Source organism: Wyeomyia smithii, chromosome 1, assembly GCF_029784165.1.
Source record: "Wyeomyia smithii strain HCP4-BCI-WySm-NY-G18 chromosome 1, ASM2978416v1, whole genome shotgun sequence".
Lineage (NCBI taxonomy): Eukaryota > Metazoa > Arthropoda > Insecta > Diptera > Culicidae > Wyeomyia > Wyeomyia smithii.
Genome location: NC_073694.1, coordinates 72346991 through 72368246, shown reverse-complemented (window position 1 = coordinate 72368246; position 21256 = coordinate 72346991). Strand labels below are relative to the sequence as shown.

Genomic DNA, 21256 nt, shown 5'->3' with positions numbered 1-21256 from the left:
ACGAACATCACAACTATCGTATAATCACTTAATATCACAGTCATTATTTCTGCAACAAATAAATTTCACTATGCTTGTCCATAACTTTCTGGGGTTGAAACGTTTGGAGAAGAATGTTAAATATTTCATCATTTTTTGCATATCGTTTTATTAGTATATTTAATCTCCTTTTACTACTTGCAAACTTTCAATCTCAATAAGAATTATCACAAGCTGTTTGATAAGACAACAACAAAATGGGATATGCATGAGAGGATCATTTGTTTGTGTACCCATCGAATGAACTACAGAGAAAGTTTCTTATAACTAATGGCACTTATTGCTGGAATTCAATCACAACATTCTATACCGGTGAAAATGACCGATTAACGAAAGAAAGTTGGTGCTATTCGTATGTTACCTTTCTTCATGTTTCGCTTTTTCAGAATGGTTTACTTGTTCTACAATTACGGGATCGCTTCAGTTTGCACTATTAGGGGAGGATTGTACAAAACGCACCAGTTAAGCATTTGCGCGATTTACAGCGCTTCAAATCATTCCAAAGCGACATTGAACATATAGGATGATTGTAGGATCTATTAATTGTATGTTTATGACGAAGTTTATATGAAATACTCGATTTCCATGTCTTTTTTGGTAAAAATTACCATTGCCGCCAAACAAGCCCGTGACCAAAACGCACCACAACAAAGGTTAGTACGCTCCAAAGCAGTAGGCCAATATGCCACTAGCAGAAATCAGCACGCGAAGTGAGAAGCGCTTGAAGTCTCGAAAGTAAAATCAAAAATAATGGAACATGCTCTAAGTTGTCAAGCAATCTCCTGCAAGCTCTTCGTAGTGCATTCTGCCCCAGTTTTAATTTTGATTGTTTTTAGGTGAAAGTTGACAAAAGTTAGTGAAATAATTTGAAATACTCATAGTATTATAAACTTCAAAAGTGCGAAGGTTAGGGGAATCATTGTTTTTTGTATTATTTACAAATCAGTTAGTCATAAAAGCTTGAATAAAATTCATGAATAATAACATGTTGGACAGAGCCACAGCCAATTGCACAGTTTTTTGAGTAATTTGGTCATTATGGCACACTCTTTTTACATGAGAACTGTAGAGAAGCTGGGTTTTTATGAAAAAAGCGAGGAATTTCGTCATAAAAAGCCACATGCATAAGTATTTTGGAGAATTAATGACATGGGCCATCTTATCCAACTGGTGCGTCTTGTACGATTCTCCCCTACTATTGACCTTGGTTGTTTGTCATTCGGTGGCAGCTTTGGAAGAAAGTATTAGATCTAAAAAGAATCACAAGTGTATGTTAATTTTTGCACCGTACTATGAAAACTACAACAGCTTTATTGATTTTAGAAAAAAATATATGTCAAACACTTACGTCATTGTTGGTGTAGTAATCATCCTCCGTAACCAAACGCTGTCGCATGCCGTAGCGTCGTCTAAACGAAACAAAGTAAGAATATTTAAGCCTACTTGTGGATAAAAATTTATAACCGTTTTTCAACTGAAACTCACTCTAATCGATTCCGGTACAGAACCATAGCGATGTATGCCGTAAGGGTCAACACAAAAATGGCTCCGGTCACAATAACCCACACGTGCTCCTGACGCACGGCTGACACCTCAATCATCGTATTGTCGATCACAAGTGGGTAATGACTATCTTTGTTTCTGAAATCGAAATTCACCGTGTCAAAACCGTGTCTGCAGGCGGCACATTCTCAAGGACATCATTTGTATACTTTTCATGCTAGACTGTCTTTCTTGTTGATCTCTCCGAAACATCTCCAATGCGTTTCTATCGTTCTCGTACTTATTAGAATGTGTACATTTACACTCTCGTGTGTTTGTGTTTGCAGAGAGTGTACTGAAATTCCCTACGAGTTTCTGTAGTTCATTTGTTATATCATCTATTTTCAGATTTATTTCTATTCTTTGTTTTCAATTTTTTATTTTCGGATTTTCGATTTAAGTTTTCTTTTTTCCGTTTTCGTGTGCAGTTTCCCGTATTCTGTCTTTGTTTTTGTTGAAGAGAACAAAACTAATTATTGACGATTATCATGCAATTAATTTTCCTTTACAAGATTCAACACTCCTTAAGCATTTCACCGGTGAACTTACAGTAAAAGTTTTATTGGAGTTCAAATCACGCAAGCCCTGGTAACTAATATAGTTTGAGTAGTATTTCATGCTACTCAATAAAAGATAATTATTGTACTCTTACCCAAACTGTTCTTCCAATCCATCTTCCTTGTTCGGATCCTCCGGCTGAACATTGACGACGTCCGTATCGACAGTACCGTCATCGTCATCATTATCATCGTCATCCTCTTCACTACTGTAATCGTCATCATCACCATCGGCATCTTCGTTATTACCATTGGTATCATCATCATTATCTGTATCGTAATTGTCCGCCGATGGCGGCGTTGGAACGGACTGAGTAGCGTTGGCAGTGTTGTTACCGCTGATCGCCGCTGAGTCACCAGCACCATCTACGACGGCGACCGCGACTGTCTGCTGCTGCTGCACGTTTTGACCCTGGTAAAAACACAACAAACAGAGCGTCAGTCATTCTAGTGGGAACCCAAATGGCATAAAACTGTTATAACCCGTTTATATGTTTTCTTTTTTTTATTACAGAGTCGTACAGAGTCTCATTAAATACAATTATCAGCACTGGATAAGATTCAGAAAGAATTATACCAAATTTCGATGAGCACTTTTTTCTAAGTTATAGGTTTATTATGCTGCAGAAGCTTTGATGTCTAGAATCACCGATTGCACCCTGATGAACTCAGTTGAACCTGAAGATACTTCCGTATCATGAGAGGAAACACAGTGCAAAAAATCAAGAGCTCCCTGAAGTGTTTGATTGATTACCGCTGATCACAGCGAGAGAATCGTTTTTTTTTTTTTGTATTCAAGAACTTAGGAGGACAGCGTACATGCAGTAACCGGTTCGAGTTTCAAAAGACCTTTTTTCTATGCTTTTTTCTACAAATTTTCTTTCCAGCAGTGCATACGGTACAGTATGGGACGCAAATTTGGTGAAGAAACAAATCGGTTTTACCGAGATGCATAGTACAGTTATTTTTTATTTTTTTTTACAGGGGGCATGTTTTGTGATGAATTATTTATTTACTAATATTTATTCATAATTCTAGATAAACATTTCAAAAGGTCCTATCTGCTTTTATCGTTTTTCCGGAGCGTATTTTAATTTTGGTAATGGTTCAGCTTTAGTAACTTTCCCAAGCGTGGTTTCCGTTCAGAAGGCTAGAGTGGTCCCTCCACTATCAACTCGTGCAAATAACGTGGCATAAAAGGTGTTTAATAAGTTGTGGTGATTGAATGAAAGTGATCGATCAAAAAATCGATCTAAGCAGATAGGACCTTTTCAAATGTTTCTCTAGATTTTTTTATTGTGTGTTCTGCCATAAAGGGTGACATATCAACACAATTACATATATTTTAAATTTTATTTCATTAGAAGATTGTAATTGCTTCCGCAGTTAAGTGAATATAATTGTAGGAAAATTGTAAACCTACTTGTCAAGAAAATGCATAGTACAGTTACATAGTACATAACCAACAGCCCCCATATGGATCAGCAGGAAGCTCCTCTAACTGCAAAGCAAATTTGCTGAAACAAGTTGAAATAAGGTGGAAATAAGGCCATTTTTGTAGTTTTTTGGAAGAGATGTTGAATCCTGTTTTGAAACTAAGGAGCTCTTTAAAGTACTGATCATTGCACGATGACGTCATTTGATAGTTCTAGAAGGTAAATTTTGCGGAGCTAGATTTCCGATGGAGACGAAAAATGTTTTTGTTCTAATGCTTTTCGGGATTGATTTACTCTAATAGAAATGTGTTCAGTATCACTAGTTTCTCATGCTTTTTTTAATAAAATAAGTCACAATGATCGTAAGAACAAAATAAAATCGAAAAGTCGCTCAAAATTCTAATATATTGCAAACAAACCTTCCGGAGCTGTCACAAAAAGTGAGGTTAGGCCGTTCCATGCAATAATCTTTATATATACAAGTCGATGCAAAACAATAGTAGCCACCTCGGATCTAATTCTTAATAATAAGAAGAGGAGGTTTTTTCAGACATTTCAAATGAGAACTTTAATTGTGCAGATAGTTCACATACAACTAAAGGATTTTTTTTTTCAACAAAACAATCCTCAAAATCATGCGCACGGTTTTTGGGTAGAGCAGTTACCAACAGTCTTGTTGGTAGGATTCTGAAAAGCGCCAGATGCCTGACCTTTTACCGGTGTTAAATGTATACCATCAAAGAAGGTATTGCTGGGCACCGTGGAAGTGGTGAGCTTCGTTTCCAAGATGCAGTTCATAAATTGAAATGTATACTTGTTGATGAGCCTTATGAAGTCCACTTAGTGTAGTTCCGTATTTAATATTCGAAAAGAAAGGAAAAACAGCCATGTGCTGATAGTGCTATTTCTGATGAACTCAATTTATTCATAACGCTTATTATAACTCAATCAGGCAGCTTTGTTGCATGTCAAACAAGAGTGACACACAGGGTAAATTGCACAGAAAAACAATCACAGTAGACAGACATGCAGTCGAACCGCATGGCTAGAGAATTGAGTGATTAATAAACATGGCAATAAATTAAATGGCTTTCGTGGGTACAATCACCGTGAGGCTTATGTCGATCACGAGTGTTTGTACTGTGAATGAGTGATCGTTAAATCGTCGTTTGACGGAAGCTCAATAGTCAATTAAGTGAAAAAAATGCGACACATTGGTTGGTTATGAGTAACACTCCCGATGATTTGTAATTGAATTAGATAATTATTGGACATAAGTCAGAATTATTTGAAAAATGCGATGAGAAAAAAACAGCGTTAGCATAAGAAAAAACCGCCTTGAGCCAATGAGAATAATAACCCATGATTATTTTTACTGTTGCCAAAAATGGTGGTGATCATCTTTTTTCGGTTACTTCACTTTGTTTCTCATCTATTATCAATTGTAGTGGATGAATATGGAAAATAGCAGCCTCAAGGTTACAGAGTCCGCTTTAGCGCGACTGGTCAAGAGTTGGAATCCTAACAGAATCAGACCGTTAAGTGTCAGAGGTACTTTTGAGTTACTCAAGCTTCCGCCCATCCCCCTACTTCACGCTATATTTCACAAAAAAAAAAGTCAAACAGTTGAATGAATAACTCTCTAGACTGTTATAATACTGATACTTTTCAGGGTAATAAAACGAGGCTCGGTTAATCAGAGCTGTACGGTTTATGAAAATAGGCGTGTAGAGGATGAGGCAAAAGTATAAGATAAATCATCACTGACCACGGTGATAAAAAGTACCAAATGGGAGGGGTTAAAATCTATAGACACGCAGATGTAAAACCGGGTCTCTGGTAATAACGGCTGTAACACTTCCTTCTTTCCTAAGAACATGGCCGGCACCGTAGTCGATCTTTACAAAGCGGAAGCTACTGAATTGTTGTACATTGAAGATGGTAAGACGATACCGACGGGACGGAACAGCCAAAACAACTCCCGTAAAGGCTACGTGCCGCAAGCCGATAGGAGCTTGGACGGCCACCTCCTTACGGACGAATGTGAGGTGACCAAAGGTGGGAGTAGCACTTCGATGAGCATCTCAAAGGAGATGTAGTAGAGCGCAAGGACAGTATGGCAATTGATCTCGGTGCACGCGCAGAAGATAACAGCCTCCAATCTCCTTGAGGTAGAGGAGGAGATTGGCCGGCTGAAAAACAAAAACGCTGGACGAACTTTCCAGCGAGCTGTTGGAATACGGTAGAGAAACTAAGGCCGTGCACTGGGTTATCGCCAAGAATTGGAAGGAAAACGAGTACCAAAGAAGTGGATGGAAAGTATAGTGTGTGCGACAAGCTGAAGTACTGCAATTACCGGGCAATCACTCTGCTGAACGCCGCCAACAAGGTACTCTCCCAAAAATCCTGCCGTCGACTGTCACCCTTTGCGAAGCAGCTCGTGGGGCTCTACCCTGCTCTCGAGCCCTTCGAGTTTCGAAGAGGTTTAAAGCAAGAATATGGTCTCTCGTTTAGTGTTGCCCTGGACTGTGTCATCAGACGAGCGTGGATTTACACGATTGGCATGATATTCCCAAAGTTGGTTCAACTGTTTGGTTTCGCTGACAATATCGACGTTGTGGCTCGGACCTTTATGGACATGATGGATACGTACATCGGACTAAAGGCCGAAGCCAAACTGGTCATCAACGCATCGAAAACAAGTACTCGAAAGGAAGAGTTCACGAGAAGACAGTGCTAACCTCCAATCTCGAGTTCAAGTTGGTAATGATGAAGTCGAGAAGGTCGACGAGTTCGTGTTGTTCGTGAGTTCAACGTAACGATATGGTAGAAAATCGCGCATACTTTGGTCTCCAGAGGACGCTCCGATCGAGTAGAATTCGCCGCCGCACCAAGCTGAACATCTACAAGACGCTGATCAGACAGGTAATCCGCTACGGCCATGAGCGGAAGGTGTTGCGTACCACCTTCCATGGACTGCAGATGGCGAACGGAACGAGGAGAAGGCGAATGAACCACGAACTCCAGACGATGTTTGGGGATCAATTATCCACACCGCCAAGATTGGCAGGTTGCTGATAGGCTTGGCATGTCGTAATGTTGTCGGACGACAGCCCGGCAAAGATGGTTCTTGAAACCAACCCGTCAAGGACGAGGCGTGAATCGATCAGGTGTCAGACTGCAGTCATGGACCAAGTGGAATGGAGACGACTCTTACGTACAGCTAAGGTTGCACCACGACTGTTTGGTAAGGTAAGTTAAGGCAACAAATCCTCGATAAATTTCGAAAATTCTAAAACTTGCAGATCTACCATCTGTGCATAAATTTCAGGGCTGCGTACAATTCAGTTCGGAGAAATAAGTTATGGCGTATTTTTTTCGAACATGGTTTGGTGATTATGAGCTTCATTATTTTCAGAACTTACTAGAGTCAGAATATGTTTATTCTTAAACCTTATTAGATCTCAAAACTATTCAGCAAAATTCACACAAATACACAAAAATAGTGAAGAAATAGCTCACTTTTAGACAGTCTTTCTATACTTCCTATGGTTTTTAGTTATACAATACTCTAGATAAAGTGTACACTAAAATGTCCAGGTCTGTTTGAAAAATTAGTTTAAAAACTCACATCATTTTTTTTAGTAATAGATGGATACGAAAATTCGAAAAGAAACATGTCTGCAAAGTTTTGTTCTAATAGGAGCCACTCGATCGATTGCTCATTTGATGTGAAAATACTTCCTTAACTTTATAGAGAAAAAAAAACAATACGGAACTGAAATGGCGTAACGAGCCGATTATCAATCACGACAGTAAGTTATCAATCACTCGACATGGAACCAAACCTAAAAACTGCCTTTCTTCAGAACGTCTCTAGTCTTTTGTACTCAAACGCTACACCATGAAAGCGCAGCATCTTGCGACGTAGAGTAACGCAGCGCTATAGTTTTCGCATCAGTCCACGGTCTGTAGTCATGCAAAGCCGAACGATGTAAACAAATTAATTTACTTATATCCTTACGTGGAAACCGGATCACAATCTGCGCCGAGACAACGGTTGCCCGTATGCCCACGTTCTTTCGTAATATTGAACCTAATTGGTCAATTACGGGAAGAGTGCCTGCCTGCCGCTGGACATGCACTCGCACAGTTTCTCGCCCCACTAAGTGTCAAACACTAAAGCATATAGATGCTGGATGCATCTTTCCTTCACGGAACCAACCTTTGGAGAGTGCTTCTGTACTCTGCCTTCTGAAGATTGCGAATTTCGTACATTGCGCACATGATCAATTTAACGTTGTGAATAAGATTTATAGAATCTATGCATCATTTAGTGAGGGTAACTTGTAAAGCACTTGCTGAGAAAGGGGGTAGCTTCTAGTGATTTGCATAGCCGTCGATGGAACACTGTCCTCTAATTGGAGCATTTCAACATAACTAACGGTACAACGTATGATACGTCATATTAGAAATTAGTTTTCATTACAACTTCTGGAAATACCGCTCGCTTAGTCACGAACAGATTATAGACCACTTACCTCGGTTGTATCCGTGTGCTTACTGCTGGCCTCGTCGGCCAGCTCGACCGCGGCACGTGCCTGCAGGATCTTGAGAGCAGTATCATTCTCCACAATTTTATACACACCACTGCTCCCACTTGGGAAGAGGAGTGGCGGCGGTGCTGCCGACGTTTTACCCTGACTGCTCGATGACAACAGCGAACTGGACGGGTAACTGTCTAGTTCACTAACCGGTATGCATCTGGCTAAATCTGTCGGAGGTGCGAAAGTGAGAAATTGATAAAGTTAGCTATGAATTGAACACCCGAGGCAAGGAAGCAAAAAGTGGAAGAATGAACTTTACACTGAGAATAATCTACACTCGACTCATTCGGCTCATATAAAATTTACGCTTGACAATCAAAAGCTGTGATCCTTTCAAATTCTCAATAGAATCCATTTGAATCGCGAATGTTCTAACAGTAACCCATAACCTATGTGTAGGTAGGTTACTGTTGGAACACTAGCGCAAAATTCAGTCAGTCAAAGTAAACAAACGACATAGCCCAAAACAACAAAATCACATTGCAATTGAGTCTAACAAAGAAATTAAAAGCAGATTTTGGTGTTATACTGCACCGTAAGTATTCCATCGGTTGAATTATTTGTAGAACAAAATCATTTTAGATAGCAATTGTTCTCTATTGGTGGAACATGCAGCTTAAGATACGATTTGGGATGGAGTCATCAAACATTGTACATTAAGAAATATATAGTCATTCTTCTTTTCATTCATTGCAATAAAATATTGCTTTGGGCAAAAAAATTTTTGCATTTCTAATCGTATAAATTTTTATTCGAAATATGAATGATTAAACAACAAGTTCAAAACACCTTATATACAACGAAATTTAATCAATTTGAAATAACTTGTCCTATCGAAAAACTTGAAAAAATTTGACGATCCTTTTTCTTATACCTACTATGTATGTTATTTTCAGTGCAGCAAATGATTAAGCAACAATGTTTCTACCATCGGTAAAATTTTTGATACTTGGATGTGACGTTCAGCTCAGATAGCGCTTTTCAGCGCTTCAGTGAATATAAAAATTGGTTTCGAAAGCTGTATGGCGGCACATGGCAACAATGTAGCTTTAATCTAATTTATTACTGGCCCGCCTTGATAGATTTTTATCTTTAATCGCATAGATTTGGGACTGGAGTTCTATAATGGCATCACTAGGTGAGATAGGTCCTAGGTGAACTGAAAGTCAGACACGGTGGACATTTCATCCTTAATTACAACTGTGTTCCTTATTGGATTAGCAAAAATAATGTAAAACCTTTGCTATAATTATTTATCCTAAATTTTTAATATATTCTTTTCTATGAAAAAAGTAGTGCGCCTGTTTTACTGCGTTAGAAGAATCGATACCCGGGTAACATTCAAAGACAGAAAGAAAATGTTATGCTTCAAGACTCGATAGTTCATCATAACTTGTAAACACCAAAGAATTAATTTTTCCAAAATTCCCTAGTATCGAAGTTGAAAATTTCTTAATATTTTGAGATGCTATAAAAACAACAACAATTGCTTACTTGCCGTTTTCAGAAGATCTATGATTATAAGGTGATAATTTGAATTAAACTTTACATACGCTTTAGACAGGAGAGATTCAATCATGTTTCACAACGAAGATGCGAACGAGGATGCTACTGTTAACTTTTCCGAAAGATAAAAGATGAACTGCTGTTTTATAACAAAACTTCCTGGGTATGAATATAGTAATTTTACATGTTTTGGGAGTTGGTTTCTTCATTGATTGAAAAGTAGTATTTCGTATGATATTTTCTAAACAACAATTGAAAGCAATGTTCAAGGTACAAAGTGAACAATTTTTGTATATATATTATTGCTGTGCAATCTATATCAAATGCATTGCAATTGTATAATTATATTTCGTGCATGGAAGAGAAATGGAGTTATTAAAGAAATGTATTAAATCCTTCTAACAAAAGTTAAACGAAAAGTGATTTATGAGTCGAGTTCTTTGACGTTAACTCAAAAGAAATCATATTAGTTTCACGTTTACTGGCAACTTCGAAAGCACTGGCAAGTCTGCTTAATAAAGAATCTAAACATTCCATGTAAAATGCAAATTTTTGCTTAGTAGGTACCGGATTTTCTAGCCGAGAACGACATTAGATGAAGCAAATATTTGTCTAATCTTTCGCCTACAGTGTAACAATAGTAACAATTGGGTTTAGCAAACAATTGGAGCAAATATTTCGGTATGACTCTAGCAAACAAATGTTGAACGTCGCTTCAAGCAAATATTAGCTTGGTGTAATCCTTTCAGTGAATAGTGGTCCACAATTGCAGAAGATGTGTTCAACAGTTTCATTATCAAACTGGCAAAAACCCTTGTGATTAACTGAAAATCATTATTTTCCAAGGTGTAGTAAGGTTCGGTATTTCATTGCAGTTGGTCTTATGGATCTTTTAGCTTGTCTGGATGTATCCGTGACATTCCAATTCAACACTATTATAGACATTTCCCAAGTTTTTATTTCAGTCCTCAGAGCACACTCTGGAACTCCACAAAATGGTTCCGTTCCAAATAAATATGATGCTTCTCTTGCTAGACTGTCGGCTTTTTTCGTTTCCATCAATACTTCGTTCCTGCTAGCCAATTGTCACATGTAAACGACTCAAGCGCATTGAAAGCTGATTGATTATCGAAAAAAAATCAGCTTTTTTAAATCTATATTTCCTTTTTAAACAGATATCCACGCAATCAATAATAAATACCATAAATTTCTGCTTGAAGGACCGTTGGACTATGTCCCATTGAAAAAACTCTACTGATTCCAGGATCAAACACACTTGACCCGTATTTTCACCCAGTTTTGACCAACCGGTGTAAAAGACAATGAAGCCTGAACGCAAACACGACCCACCAGGTTCCCACAATTTAAGGGATTTAAGGTTGTAGTGTGTATAAGCCACATGGAATCACGTGGCTGACTAAGAATTTTAATTGGTACAAGACTCGGAAATAGGTTATGCGTTACTTATGAAAACACTGTCTTATGTTTCCATCACCATAACAAACATGAGGATACGTTTTTACATGCTACGCATTAACTATTACCGAGTGGTATGCCGTTGAAAATTCGAAGTCGCCCACGTGGTGGCTCGAAGGCGGCCATTTGTGGCCTCAGCACACTTCCACCTTAACCACTTTTAAGGGAACGTCATAGTTTGTCTTCGTTGTCATCCAATCTTCTATTGTATTAACATCTGAGTTTGGCTTAAAATCTTCGAAGATCCTCAAGTGTCCCGCTAGATTACCATCTAAAACCATATTATATCGTTTGTATTTCAAGGCACTTCTAGCAACCTGCTGCTTCACAAATTGGTGTGAGGGTAACAAATTAAAAGGGCATCCTAAACAGCTGAGCATTGCCTCAGTTATTGATACACAGGCAAGCCTCTACAGTTGACCTGGCTTTGATTGAGCGGTTACCTCATTAAGTTTAAGCCACCATATAAGTGCAGCATATGTGATTTTCGGACGAACTATTGCTGAATAAATCTAGTGAATCGTTCTTGGTCGTAGTACTCACGTTTTCCCCACAGACCTCGTCTAGATGGGAGTTCCAGTTCAAATTTTTGTCCAAAGTAACACCAAAGTAACATTTCAAATTTACATTTGTCCATAGTAGACTACATTGAGCTATAGGATGCATTGTCGAATGCTGCTTCAATATCAAGGAAGCAACTATAGCAATTAGCTAGAAGCCATTTCTCGATTTTATCAAAGGCTCTAATACACCCTTTGACCCAGCATCGAATATTTGTCACTTTTTGACAGATAAAAATTTGGTCACAGATAATTGTTTGTCACTCCTCATTTACATGGGGCAAACAACAACCATGATGTCAAATGAATTTGACCATTATGTCAGAAGGTCAAATATTTGACCATTGGACAAAGAGTGTAATACAGGCTCAACTAACGATTGTAATGGCGTTATTTTAGATTTACCCAATTGGTGAGCAAATTGGTTTTTGCTTAAAAGAAAGTTCAATAAGCTCGTTGACTTAGTGGAGTCATCCACTATTTTTTGCATTGTCTTTCATAAAACAAAGGAAAGACTGATGGGTCTAAAGGCTTTAGGAGTCGTTTTATCTCTCTTTCCCGCTTTGGGAACAAGAGCAGCGCGAACCTTCTTCCTAACTTTTGGTATGTAACGCAGAAAAACACTGGCTCTGAATAGTTCGGCCAACAGAGCAGTTAGCACTTCGAAATCGTTAAGATAGCCATTAGTTAACCATGGTCGTCTTTCCTCATCTAAGTCCTGTGCTTCACCAGATCTAGGTATCGACCCAGGGAAGTGAGCTCTCATCATTACTTCCAGTGTTTCAGAGGAATCGACAGTAAAACTTCCGTCCTTTTTTTAAATCCATAAGAAGAGCCATCGACTGGATTGTTGCAACTATCGAGGTATTACGTTTTTTTTGTAAGATTTGGACCACTGCGACTATTGTGTTGATCTTTTGTTGTATGCCTCTTCTTTAGTCTAGGTACTTGTGGCAGACATATCACTATTGATAGGAGTGATCGTCCTTGTCATATCACACCCTTGAGACATTACATTGCTCAACTCCGCATATAAAGTGCTCTCCCGTATCCTGTTCTTCAGATTTAGACCGTTAACGGAATCCTACGTCGGCGAATACCAGGCTGATTTTCGACAAGGGCGTTCCACGACGGATGAAATTTTCACCCTGTGACAGATCCTCGATAAGTTCCGAGAGTATAACTTGCAGATCTGTTTGTGGATTTTAAGGCGGCATACGACTCAGTGAAAAGAAACGAACTTTAGCAGATAATGCTGGAGCACGGTTTTCCGATGAAACCATGGGCGCAACTAAGGAAAATTTCTAGGGAGGGCTAGTTTTCATGCATGTCATTAAAAAAAAAAGTTCAAATGCGCTTGTTCAATAATGTATAAAATAGTGTCGTAACAGTAGAAAAAATCCAAAAAAAATTGTTGAAAGTGTCACATTCAAATCTGGTGTTATCCAATTTTTTTTTTCAAAATCTCGGTCTCAGCTCAAAAATCATAGAAGGTCGAATATTTAGAACAAAAAAGTTAATTAGATAACACTAGACCCCGATGTTTCATGCATTTATTAAGACATTTGGCACAAAAAAACGATCTCGACAATTTCGTAAACCTGTGCATTTTTTACTAGGTCAAAAAAGTGAAAACTTCGCCGAACATGTTGTTGCTCAATGCGGGGGCCTAGCGTGGTTAGTAACGTCTCCGCCAACCACGCTCGACGCCTGGGTTCGAATCCCAACGCCGACATAGGTGTCGGTGGTTTTGGGGTGGCGTGATCTACTCACAACCAACCCAACTAGATTCAATTCTAGTCCGGGAGATTTTCGGAGGCGAAAAATCTCTGGAATCACGAGAAGTAGAGCCGTTGGCGCCGGTCCGTTAATCAACGGATCGTAAGTTAGGGTCCTGGGTGGTGTCGCCTCCCTGGGCGTCGGTGATTGGCGCAACAAAAGTGGCGGAGCTAGACCGACGGAAAATAAGCGAGAATAAAAAAAAATTGTTGCTGAAAATTTAAACCTTGTATTCGAGGAGGTTGTTCATGTCATAATTGATGATAAGGCAGTAGAATTGTTAGATTTGATTCCCATGTCGAACAACACGATCTCTCGGCGTATTTTTGACATAGCTAATGATGTCAAAAGCACTCTCGGTTGGAAACTTCAAATGTAGATTGATGAAGCCACAGATGTCGCAGAATTAGCATTTGTGATGGTATTTGTACGCTATCAATTTTCTGGAAGTTTCCAAGAAGATTTGTTCCTTTGCAAACCGCCGCCAATTTCAGTAACTTCATTTCAAGCTGATCAATAATTATGTAACGGAAAACAATATTCCATGGGAAAATCTTATTGATGTATGTACGGAAGGTGCGGAAGCTATGGCAAAAAATATTTAGTCGTGGCAAGAATTCAGAAAAAAGCAAAAAATTGTCAATGCATTGTTCATCATCATGCGCTATTTCTGAAGAAACTGTTATCATTTTCTAAAAAAGGATTGCAGGAAAGTGTGAGTGAAATAACCAACTTCATGAAGGCTCGACCTAAAAATTCTCGATTATTGAAGCGTAGGGAGTCAGCATTCTTCGTTACTGCTCCATCGTTACAACTCCAAACCCAAGCAGAAATTACATAGTAAATATCATCCAAGAGTTCCACGAAATGAACGATCATTTGCAAGTAAGGATTATAATAAATAAAACCCTTCTAGTTAAATATTTTCGAAATGCGCAGGATTTGTAGGAGAGTTTTAAATAATACTTCCCCGATGAGTTCCACAGAAAACCGAAGGGATGGCGAAACGAAGCCAGAATCATTGACGTAAGGCGAATACGAACGCCAGGTTGATTTGACATCAGATACGAGCATGAAGAAGAAATTCGACTCTAAAAAATCGTTGGAAGATTTTTGGTGTCAGATGAAAAATGAACCCCTGCTATAGCAGTTTGGAAAAGTATTTCTGGCAATTAATTTTAGAGTTAGCCGTTCCCAAATCAAAACAAAGCAAGTGCCTGAAACTAGAAACGCATTAATACTAGCTCTAAGCCAATGGATGATGACATTTCAATTTGTGTTGATTTTGACGCTCTGATAAGAAGTATGGAATGTATTTATATTGAATACAATCATTCTCTGGAAAAATTCTAAGGAGAGCTTAAAACTTTCTAGGGGGGGTCTGAAGCCCATGAATGAAACTAATTAGGCAACCGTGCAAAGAAACGGTACGATCATCACGAAATCTCACATGCTTCTTGGTTTCGTGGACGATATTGATATCATTGGTATCGACCGTAGGGACGAGTGCTCGGAGTATTTGAACGTAAAACTCTGCTATTGATACTTGGCGGTAAATTAGAAGATAGAGGGTGGCGCAGACGCATGAATCACGAGTTGTACCAGGTATGCAAACATGCTGACATAGTGAAAGTAATACAGCGGGGCAGACTCCAGTGGGCTGGCCATGTGGCCAGAATGCCTGACGAGAGAGCTCTCAAAACTATATTCAGTAACTATATTCCTGCAGGAGTCAAAACCAAGCAAAAAGGCATATCGGGAACTAGTTCTACAGAACATCATCATCTCGTTGTCATATTGTACCCAGGGATTTTCCAGAGTTCATTTTGAGCTGGGAATGGCCGGTGTGGTCCAGTTTGAGGCCGCAGTCTGCTCTGGAAACATGAGGGCCTGGAAGTCCTGGTGGCAGCCTGGGATACTTAAATACCCTGCTAGATGAGACAGTGTAACAATTTTTTTCTGCCTTGGCTTCTATGTATGATTTTTTCATGTATTTTGACGCAAAAACAAATTCCTTCGAGTTTGAACACATTTCACCTTCCAGGGCAACATTGGCGCCATTTTGAGTTTTTGAGAAATCGGAAGTTTTCGATGTTTTTTCGACGTCATTTTGTTTTAAAGCTAAATATCGAAATTCTAAGAGTTTGTCAACATATTAGTATTTTCTTACCCATCTTTAAAAAAAACAGATCTTAAATCGGACAAAAACTGAGCTCAAAACGGTGATGGTATGGTTTCAGTATATTTCACAAAGCGAAATAATATGGTAATGCGCTAATATCTAAAAGTGGTAGTCAAATTATTTCTTACATTGAGTAAAAAGTCTCAGAAATCGATTGGTAGATGTCTGATCCACGTAAAATGTCAGCAACAAGCCAATTTTGTTCCAATTTCCCTACAATACTGAAATAGGTTTATCTCGACGTTATATTAACTTATTTGAAATCTGTTTAATGTAATATCAAGAGAGTAAGCGATATTTACAGATACAATAACAATTTGTCTTTACAGGATCCTCCCCCTTTTGCGTGGAGGGGCTTGTTATATCGATTCACGTTAAAAAGAGGTTACGTTGTAACCTCGAGGAATACCTGTAGTGCAAATGTAATTCAAATTCAAATTCATTTGACCAGTCACGTGAAAGCACTTCCTACGGAAACATTACAAAGTTGCGCCAAAAATCTACATTTTACCGTGCATCACCGTTCGTCACTAGCAGCAGGCTGATAGTTGCTAGGTGGAAAATCAAACTATCATTTTATTTCGACAGCTGACGAGTGCGTACGGGTTAGGGGCCATCCACATACCACGTGGACAGCTTTGGGGAGGGGGGGTCAAAATCGTTAAAAATCTGTCCACGTGGTATGTGGATGGCCCCTTAACAACTTCGAGTGTGTCTCAGACACACTTTCTTTTTTTTTTTAAATTTATTTTTATTCACTTTTTTGGTTGCATTCTTTGTTTATTGTGAAAATTAAAACGTCCTACCAGTTGTATTCGAGGTACAATGCTGATCTCACAAGTAATTCGTTGCGTTTTCGAATCCCTACTCGGAAGAGACTGTTAGCATCAGATGGCAAAGCCAGTGTCTAATATTTAAATAACAAAAAGTCAATTTTCGAACGCGAAATGTAAAACCGGGGCTTTGCTTGTTATATTTCTACATGTCACCCGAGCTGGAGAAAATATCAACATAATATCACAACCAGATATTGGAAATACACCTCATTGTGATCTTAATATGGTTTACATAGTTGGTAAAATATCAAAAAACAATACCAAAATATTGTTCCTCCAGGACTATATGAATAGCAAAGCTTGATATTTCAATAACAAACCAATAATTTGCATTAAAAATCACAAAAATGACGGATTCAAATATTTTCAAGTTATTGAACACTAAATGCAAACTTATTATATTATAAATAATCAATGACGAACAATTTACACTTAAAAACTTACTTTTAATGAGATATTTTAAAAGCAACTCAAATATCTTATTAAAGGCATACTGCCGGTACCCGCATAACTGTCCCATACTGATTTTGGTCACTTTTGAGTTATCATCGGGAATCGACTTAATTGTTATCATATTTTCTGGAAAAAAATTAAAATTGATACTTTTGTATGGAAAAACATGGAAAAAATTCCAAGTTGTTTTTGTCCCATATTGAAAGTACCCACATTACAGTCCCACTGCATAGTGGTACCATCTGCAAACATATAATTTTGCTCCAGATTAGTGTATATCAGATTATTTTAGGCATATAGAAGTATGTCATTTAATTAACTAAACTAATGTTGTTTTTCTGTAGTACAATCTACGTTGCCAATGATACTGCCGGTCGCTGGTTGAATTTGTATGCGATGGGACAAAATATGCGGGTACTTTTGAAATGTACCCGCATATTTAGTCCCATTTTGTCTTTTTTTCAAGTTATATAACGTAAAAACAATTCCATCCATGGTTTTTTGTTCTCAACGATTAACTTGTGATGCCATGAAACTGTTATGGTCATTGGTTCTGGATGTAAGTGCTGGAAATCCAAAAAATTCACGGATAATATTAAATCGCCGTTTTCTCAACATCTTGTTTTTCATTATGGGACAGTTATCCGGGTACCGGCAGCATAGCGAGATATGATATCGAAGTTTTATGATATTTTCATATCCATGTATGAAACGTGAATATCTTTCGAATAACACGATAAGTTCTCACAGCTTAATATGTTATTGATGAGTTATGATTTTGTTATGCTCTCCTGCCCGGGCAACTATGCAGTCGATTTATGTTATGTAACTGGTGAAATAAATCAAATTGAACTTGAACTGTTAAATCTGATAATAGATGATTATGATCTTGTAACATAACTTATCCTAGAATGTAACATAACTAATCCTAGAATGTTTGTCAGACATTAAAACTATTTTATTATTCTATGGAAGTGTTTGAGTATAGATAAGAACGTCAAACAAGGATTTATAATGTTATTATAAATCATCAAAATGCACTGTGCTTCCTTCTTCCTTGTGTACCGTTTTGAAGAACTCAGTGAACTAATAGAAAATCAAGCATTACCAGTTTGCAACAAAGTTTGTGTTTGCATAATTGTCAGATTTTTCATTCAAACTTTAAACCCTGAACGGAACGAAGTTCGATCGAGACTGGACTCACATCAGGCATCAGATCAGATCAGTTCAAAAGTACCTACGTTGCAAATTTCAGCTGGAGCGTACCGGACCAGACAAGACCAAAACTATAAGATACAAATGTCGCAATTTGGTGCTTATTTGTATTGTACATTTGCCTTAAATAATACAAATAATTCGAATAACAAAAAAAAACATAAAACGAAGGCGTTCCGATACATGTGTTCCAAAAGAAAAATGATAAAATGATAGCAGTTGTATTTATTTAGGCACAGCTACTTTGCAAGAAATTTGAGGAGTCTACTACATCAATTACTAATTAAACAGTAGATAAACATAACTTTTTTGTCATTAAAAACCATACTCTGAAATTCCATCACAGCCAGTTTTCCACGAAAGCTGTCGACACTATGCACACAGCATAGCTATTTGATTAATCTTCCGTTGCCAATTTCCTATCAAGCCCTACAGAAGACCGCTAATCGCTACCGGTTAGTAAAAAATCAAGTTTCTCTGTTTTGCTTCACGAAACTGCCTTGGCAGCCACGAGACAGATCGCCAGAGCCCAGTAGCAAAACGGGTTTGCGATTTTAGTTTATTCATAAATAGCATAGCTTTTAATATACTGTTGTCTAGCTCTGAGCCACACACAGTTGTATTTTCTAGCGGACCGTCATCATCTGTGCCCTTTTCGAGTCCCTGTCACTATTCATCTGTAGACATCATTAAACATTTTAAGTCCTTATCGGAAAAAAATTCACAAAGAAGCCGTAAATGTAGGAATAAATACGAACTGCACATATCTAGTACCGTTGCCTAGAACGCAGTTGTTTTGAAACCTGTTTCCAATAAGAGGACGGCAGCACGAAGCATGGTCAATAGCGAATATAAAAAAAATGCAACTTACCGAATCTGGCCACTACGGCGACAATAATCGAGAGTGTCACCTGTACACTAGTAGTGATTTTCATTATTTAAATTTCTTCCTGCAAATCCTAATCCGTACTGATCGAGTGGTTCCAACGATGCTAGCGACTCAAGAGCCTGTCGTTTCGAAAAGTTAGCACCTCCGTGTTTTGCGATCCTAGCACGTCTTCGTAGCACTTTGCACATCTATTACAATCAATACCTCACTAAATAGTTTGCTTCTTCACAGTTGAAAACGCAAGCACTTATTTTCTACAGCTCCTGTTATAGACTACTGTAGTTTAGATGACCGGTTCGTTGTTAACCACTGCTAATTACAATCATTACTCATAACGGCTTTACTGCGTGACAGTACTTGACTTTCTACGACACTGGCAGCTTCGCAGTCTCCAATGGGCTACATTCTTGTGCCGCTGTCCAATAAATACACACGGGGATTTCCCCTACAACGATCTTCGTCGTACTAGCGAAATGACTCTGCTGCAAACGGTTGGGGTTGAAACTTCCTCTGCAAAATATGCGAAATTTAGCGCGCGCGGGTATCTACCGGGAAACTCTTTCAACTCTGAAGATGAAACCCAACCGCGACAACGATTAACGTTCGGAAATTGCACTCAAGCGTTACAACTTGATGACGTGTTCAGCTACGATTGCAGATTCCCTTATTCAATATCTCACGTATTTGTCGAACACCCGCTCGTAATTAGCCCTGTTCCAATAATTTGATAAACGCAATCGACCTGATAAGAACCGATACGACTAAGTGCACCTTTGTAGCCCTGCCTGAACTGTCTAGCTAGCACATGGCTTTCGAGTAAATTAAAGTCTTATCGGTGCGCTTGTCTACACGAAACTGAGCGGCTGTCTTCTGCGGAAACGCCAATTTAAAACAGCCGTCGCGCTCGCGCGGCTGGCGGCCACTTCTGCTCCTAAACATGAAGGCATCGCAAAAACCATATGGAGAGATGCCGTTTCCAGCTTCACGTGGTCTCACGCTGCTCGTGTGCCCAAAGCTATTCGCGGCTGAGATTCGCACTTGCTTGTTTGATTTTGAAAGATACGTTTCTCTGAGAGTAGTTCCTCCTCTCATGTTTTCTGTCACAACAGTGAGAGACGCAAATTCATAGTCGAGCGACGCCATGCGACGGTACGGAAGGGCGGCTGTTAAAGGTAAATGCAATTCCGCGGAAAGTGATCAGCATCTATTATTTAATTATGTTTGGACTAGCTGGAAGGCCGACAGAAGATAGCCGGGTCGATAGTCCGGATAAAAAATTCAATATGAGCGTCAATATCGGGTTCCGAAAGGTTAAAGGCTGCTCCACAGGGTGATTATTAGCTTGAAGTTGGTCTAGCCTAAAATAGAATATGATAATGGCAGACCTTTAGTTTCAAAAAAATAATGTTATTAGCATAATACTTTTCAAACGTTGCAGTTTGCAGTGATTACGTGTATTTATAAAAAAACTTCCTTTGAATCATTGAATTAAAATTTGTAATGCGCATGTAGTTTATCCACATAATAGTAAAATGTTTAACAGAATACTTAAGAAGCTATTAAAAACTGTCTTGATTATGATAAACAGTTATTTCTTGTGACTTTATTGTCCCACTGAAAGTGCTATAAAAGCTTCAACTTAAATTGAAGCGGAGTGTGGATTTCAACACACATGTTCATAGATTATAACTTTTCAATCGGCAGCACTTATTCCATACTTTATTCACGGAGTATTCCTATATACTGGGTGTTCAATAAGTTCGAATACACTAAAAACCTGTGTACCAATTCTTTGTGAGTCAAATTTTATTGAGGCGAGGTTTATTAGGAACCTTCACGACATATTATATGGGAGCACCCCTCCTTTGTTCTGTATGACGAACTTGAGGCGTTTCTCGAAAGAACCTCGTCACAGATCTTGGAAAAGAACTTTACGTTGGCTCTGCTTAGCGATGGGACCATATATGAAAGTCCAGGGAATTAAGGTACGGGTAGCAAGAAGGCCACAGTCTTATCGAAAATCAGTCAAATTCTCCCGACACCACTCTTAGACGATTTTCGCCGTGTGGGCCGGTGCGCCGTCCTGTTGAAAGACGTAATGATCAAGCTGACCAACCGTACAGTTTTTTTTTGTGGACGGTCCGGATTTTCAGGAGTGCTGTCCGGATTTTGTGCGGAT

General features: G+C 38.6%; 1 protein-coding gene across 3 annotated transcripts; it reads right to left on the bottom strand.

Moving 5' to 3' along the window:
- Positions 1 to 14: 14 nt before the first annotated feature.
- LOC129724278 (uncharacterized) lies at positions 15 to 19961 on the bottom strand. Of its 3 annotated transcripts, XR_008727908.1 has the most exons (7): positions 19060 to 19961; positions 8116 to 8348; positions 2234 to 2550; positions 1525 to 1680; positions 1388 to 1478; positions 401 to 1289; positions 15 to 343 (listed from the first exon to the last, which is right to left on the bottom strand). XR_008727908.1 is itself a non-coding variant. In XM_055679054.1 (6 exons), exons 1-6 carry the CDS (start codon positions 19121 to 19123, stop codon positions 1284 to 1286), a joined length of 867 nt encoding a protein of 288 aa, XP_055535029.1. In that variant the 5' UTR covers positions 19124 to 19961; the 3' UTR covers positions 15 to 1283. The 3 variants fall into 3 exon arrangements, 2 of the variants coding, with proteins under 2 accessions (XP_055535029.1, XP_055535162.1); XM_055679054.1 differs by having other exon boundaries at positions 15 to 1289; XM_055679187.1 differs by having other exon boundaries at positions 15 to 1289; positions 1388 to 1448; positions 19060 to 19954.
- Between the last annotated feature and the right edge of the window lie 1295 nt (positions 19962 to 21256).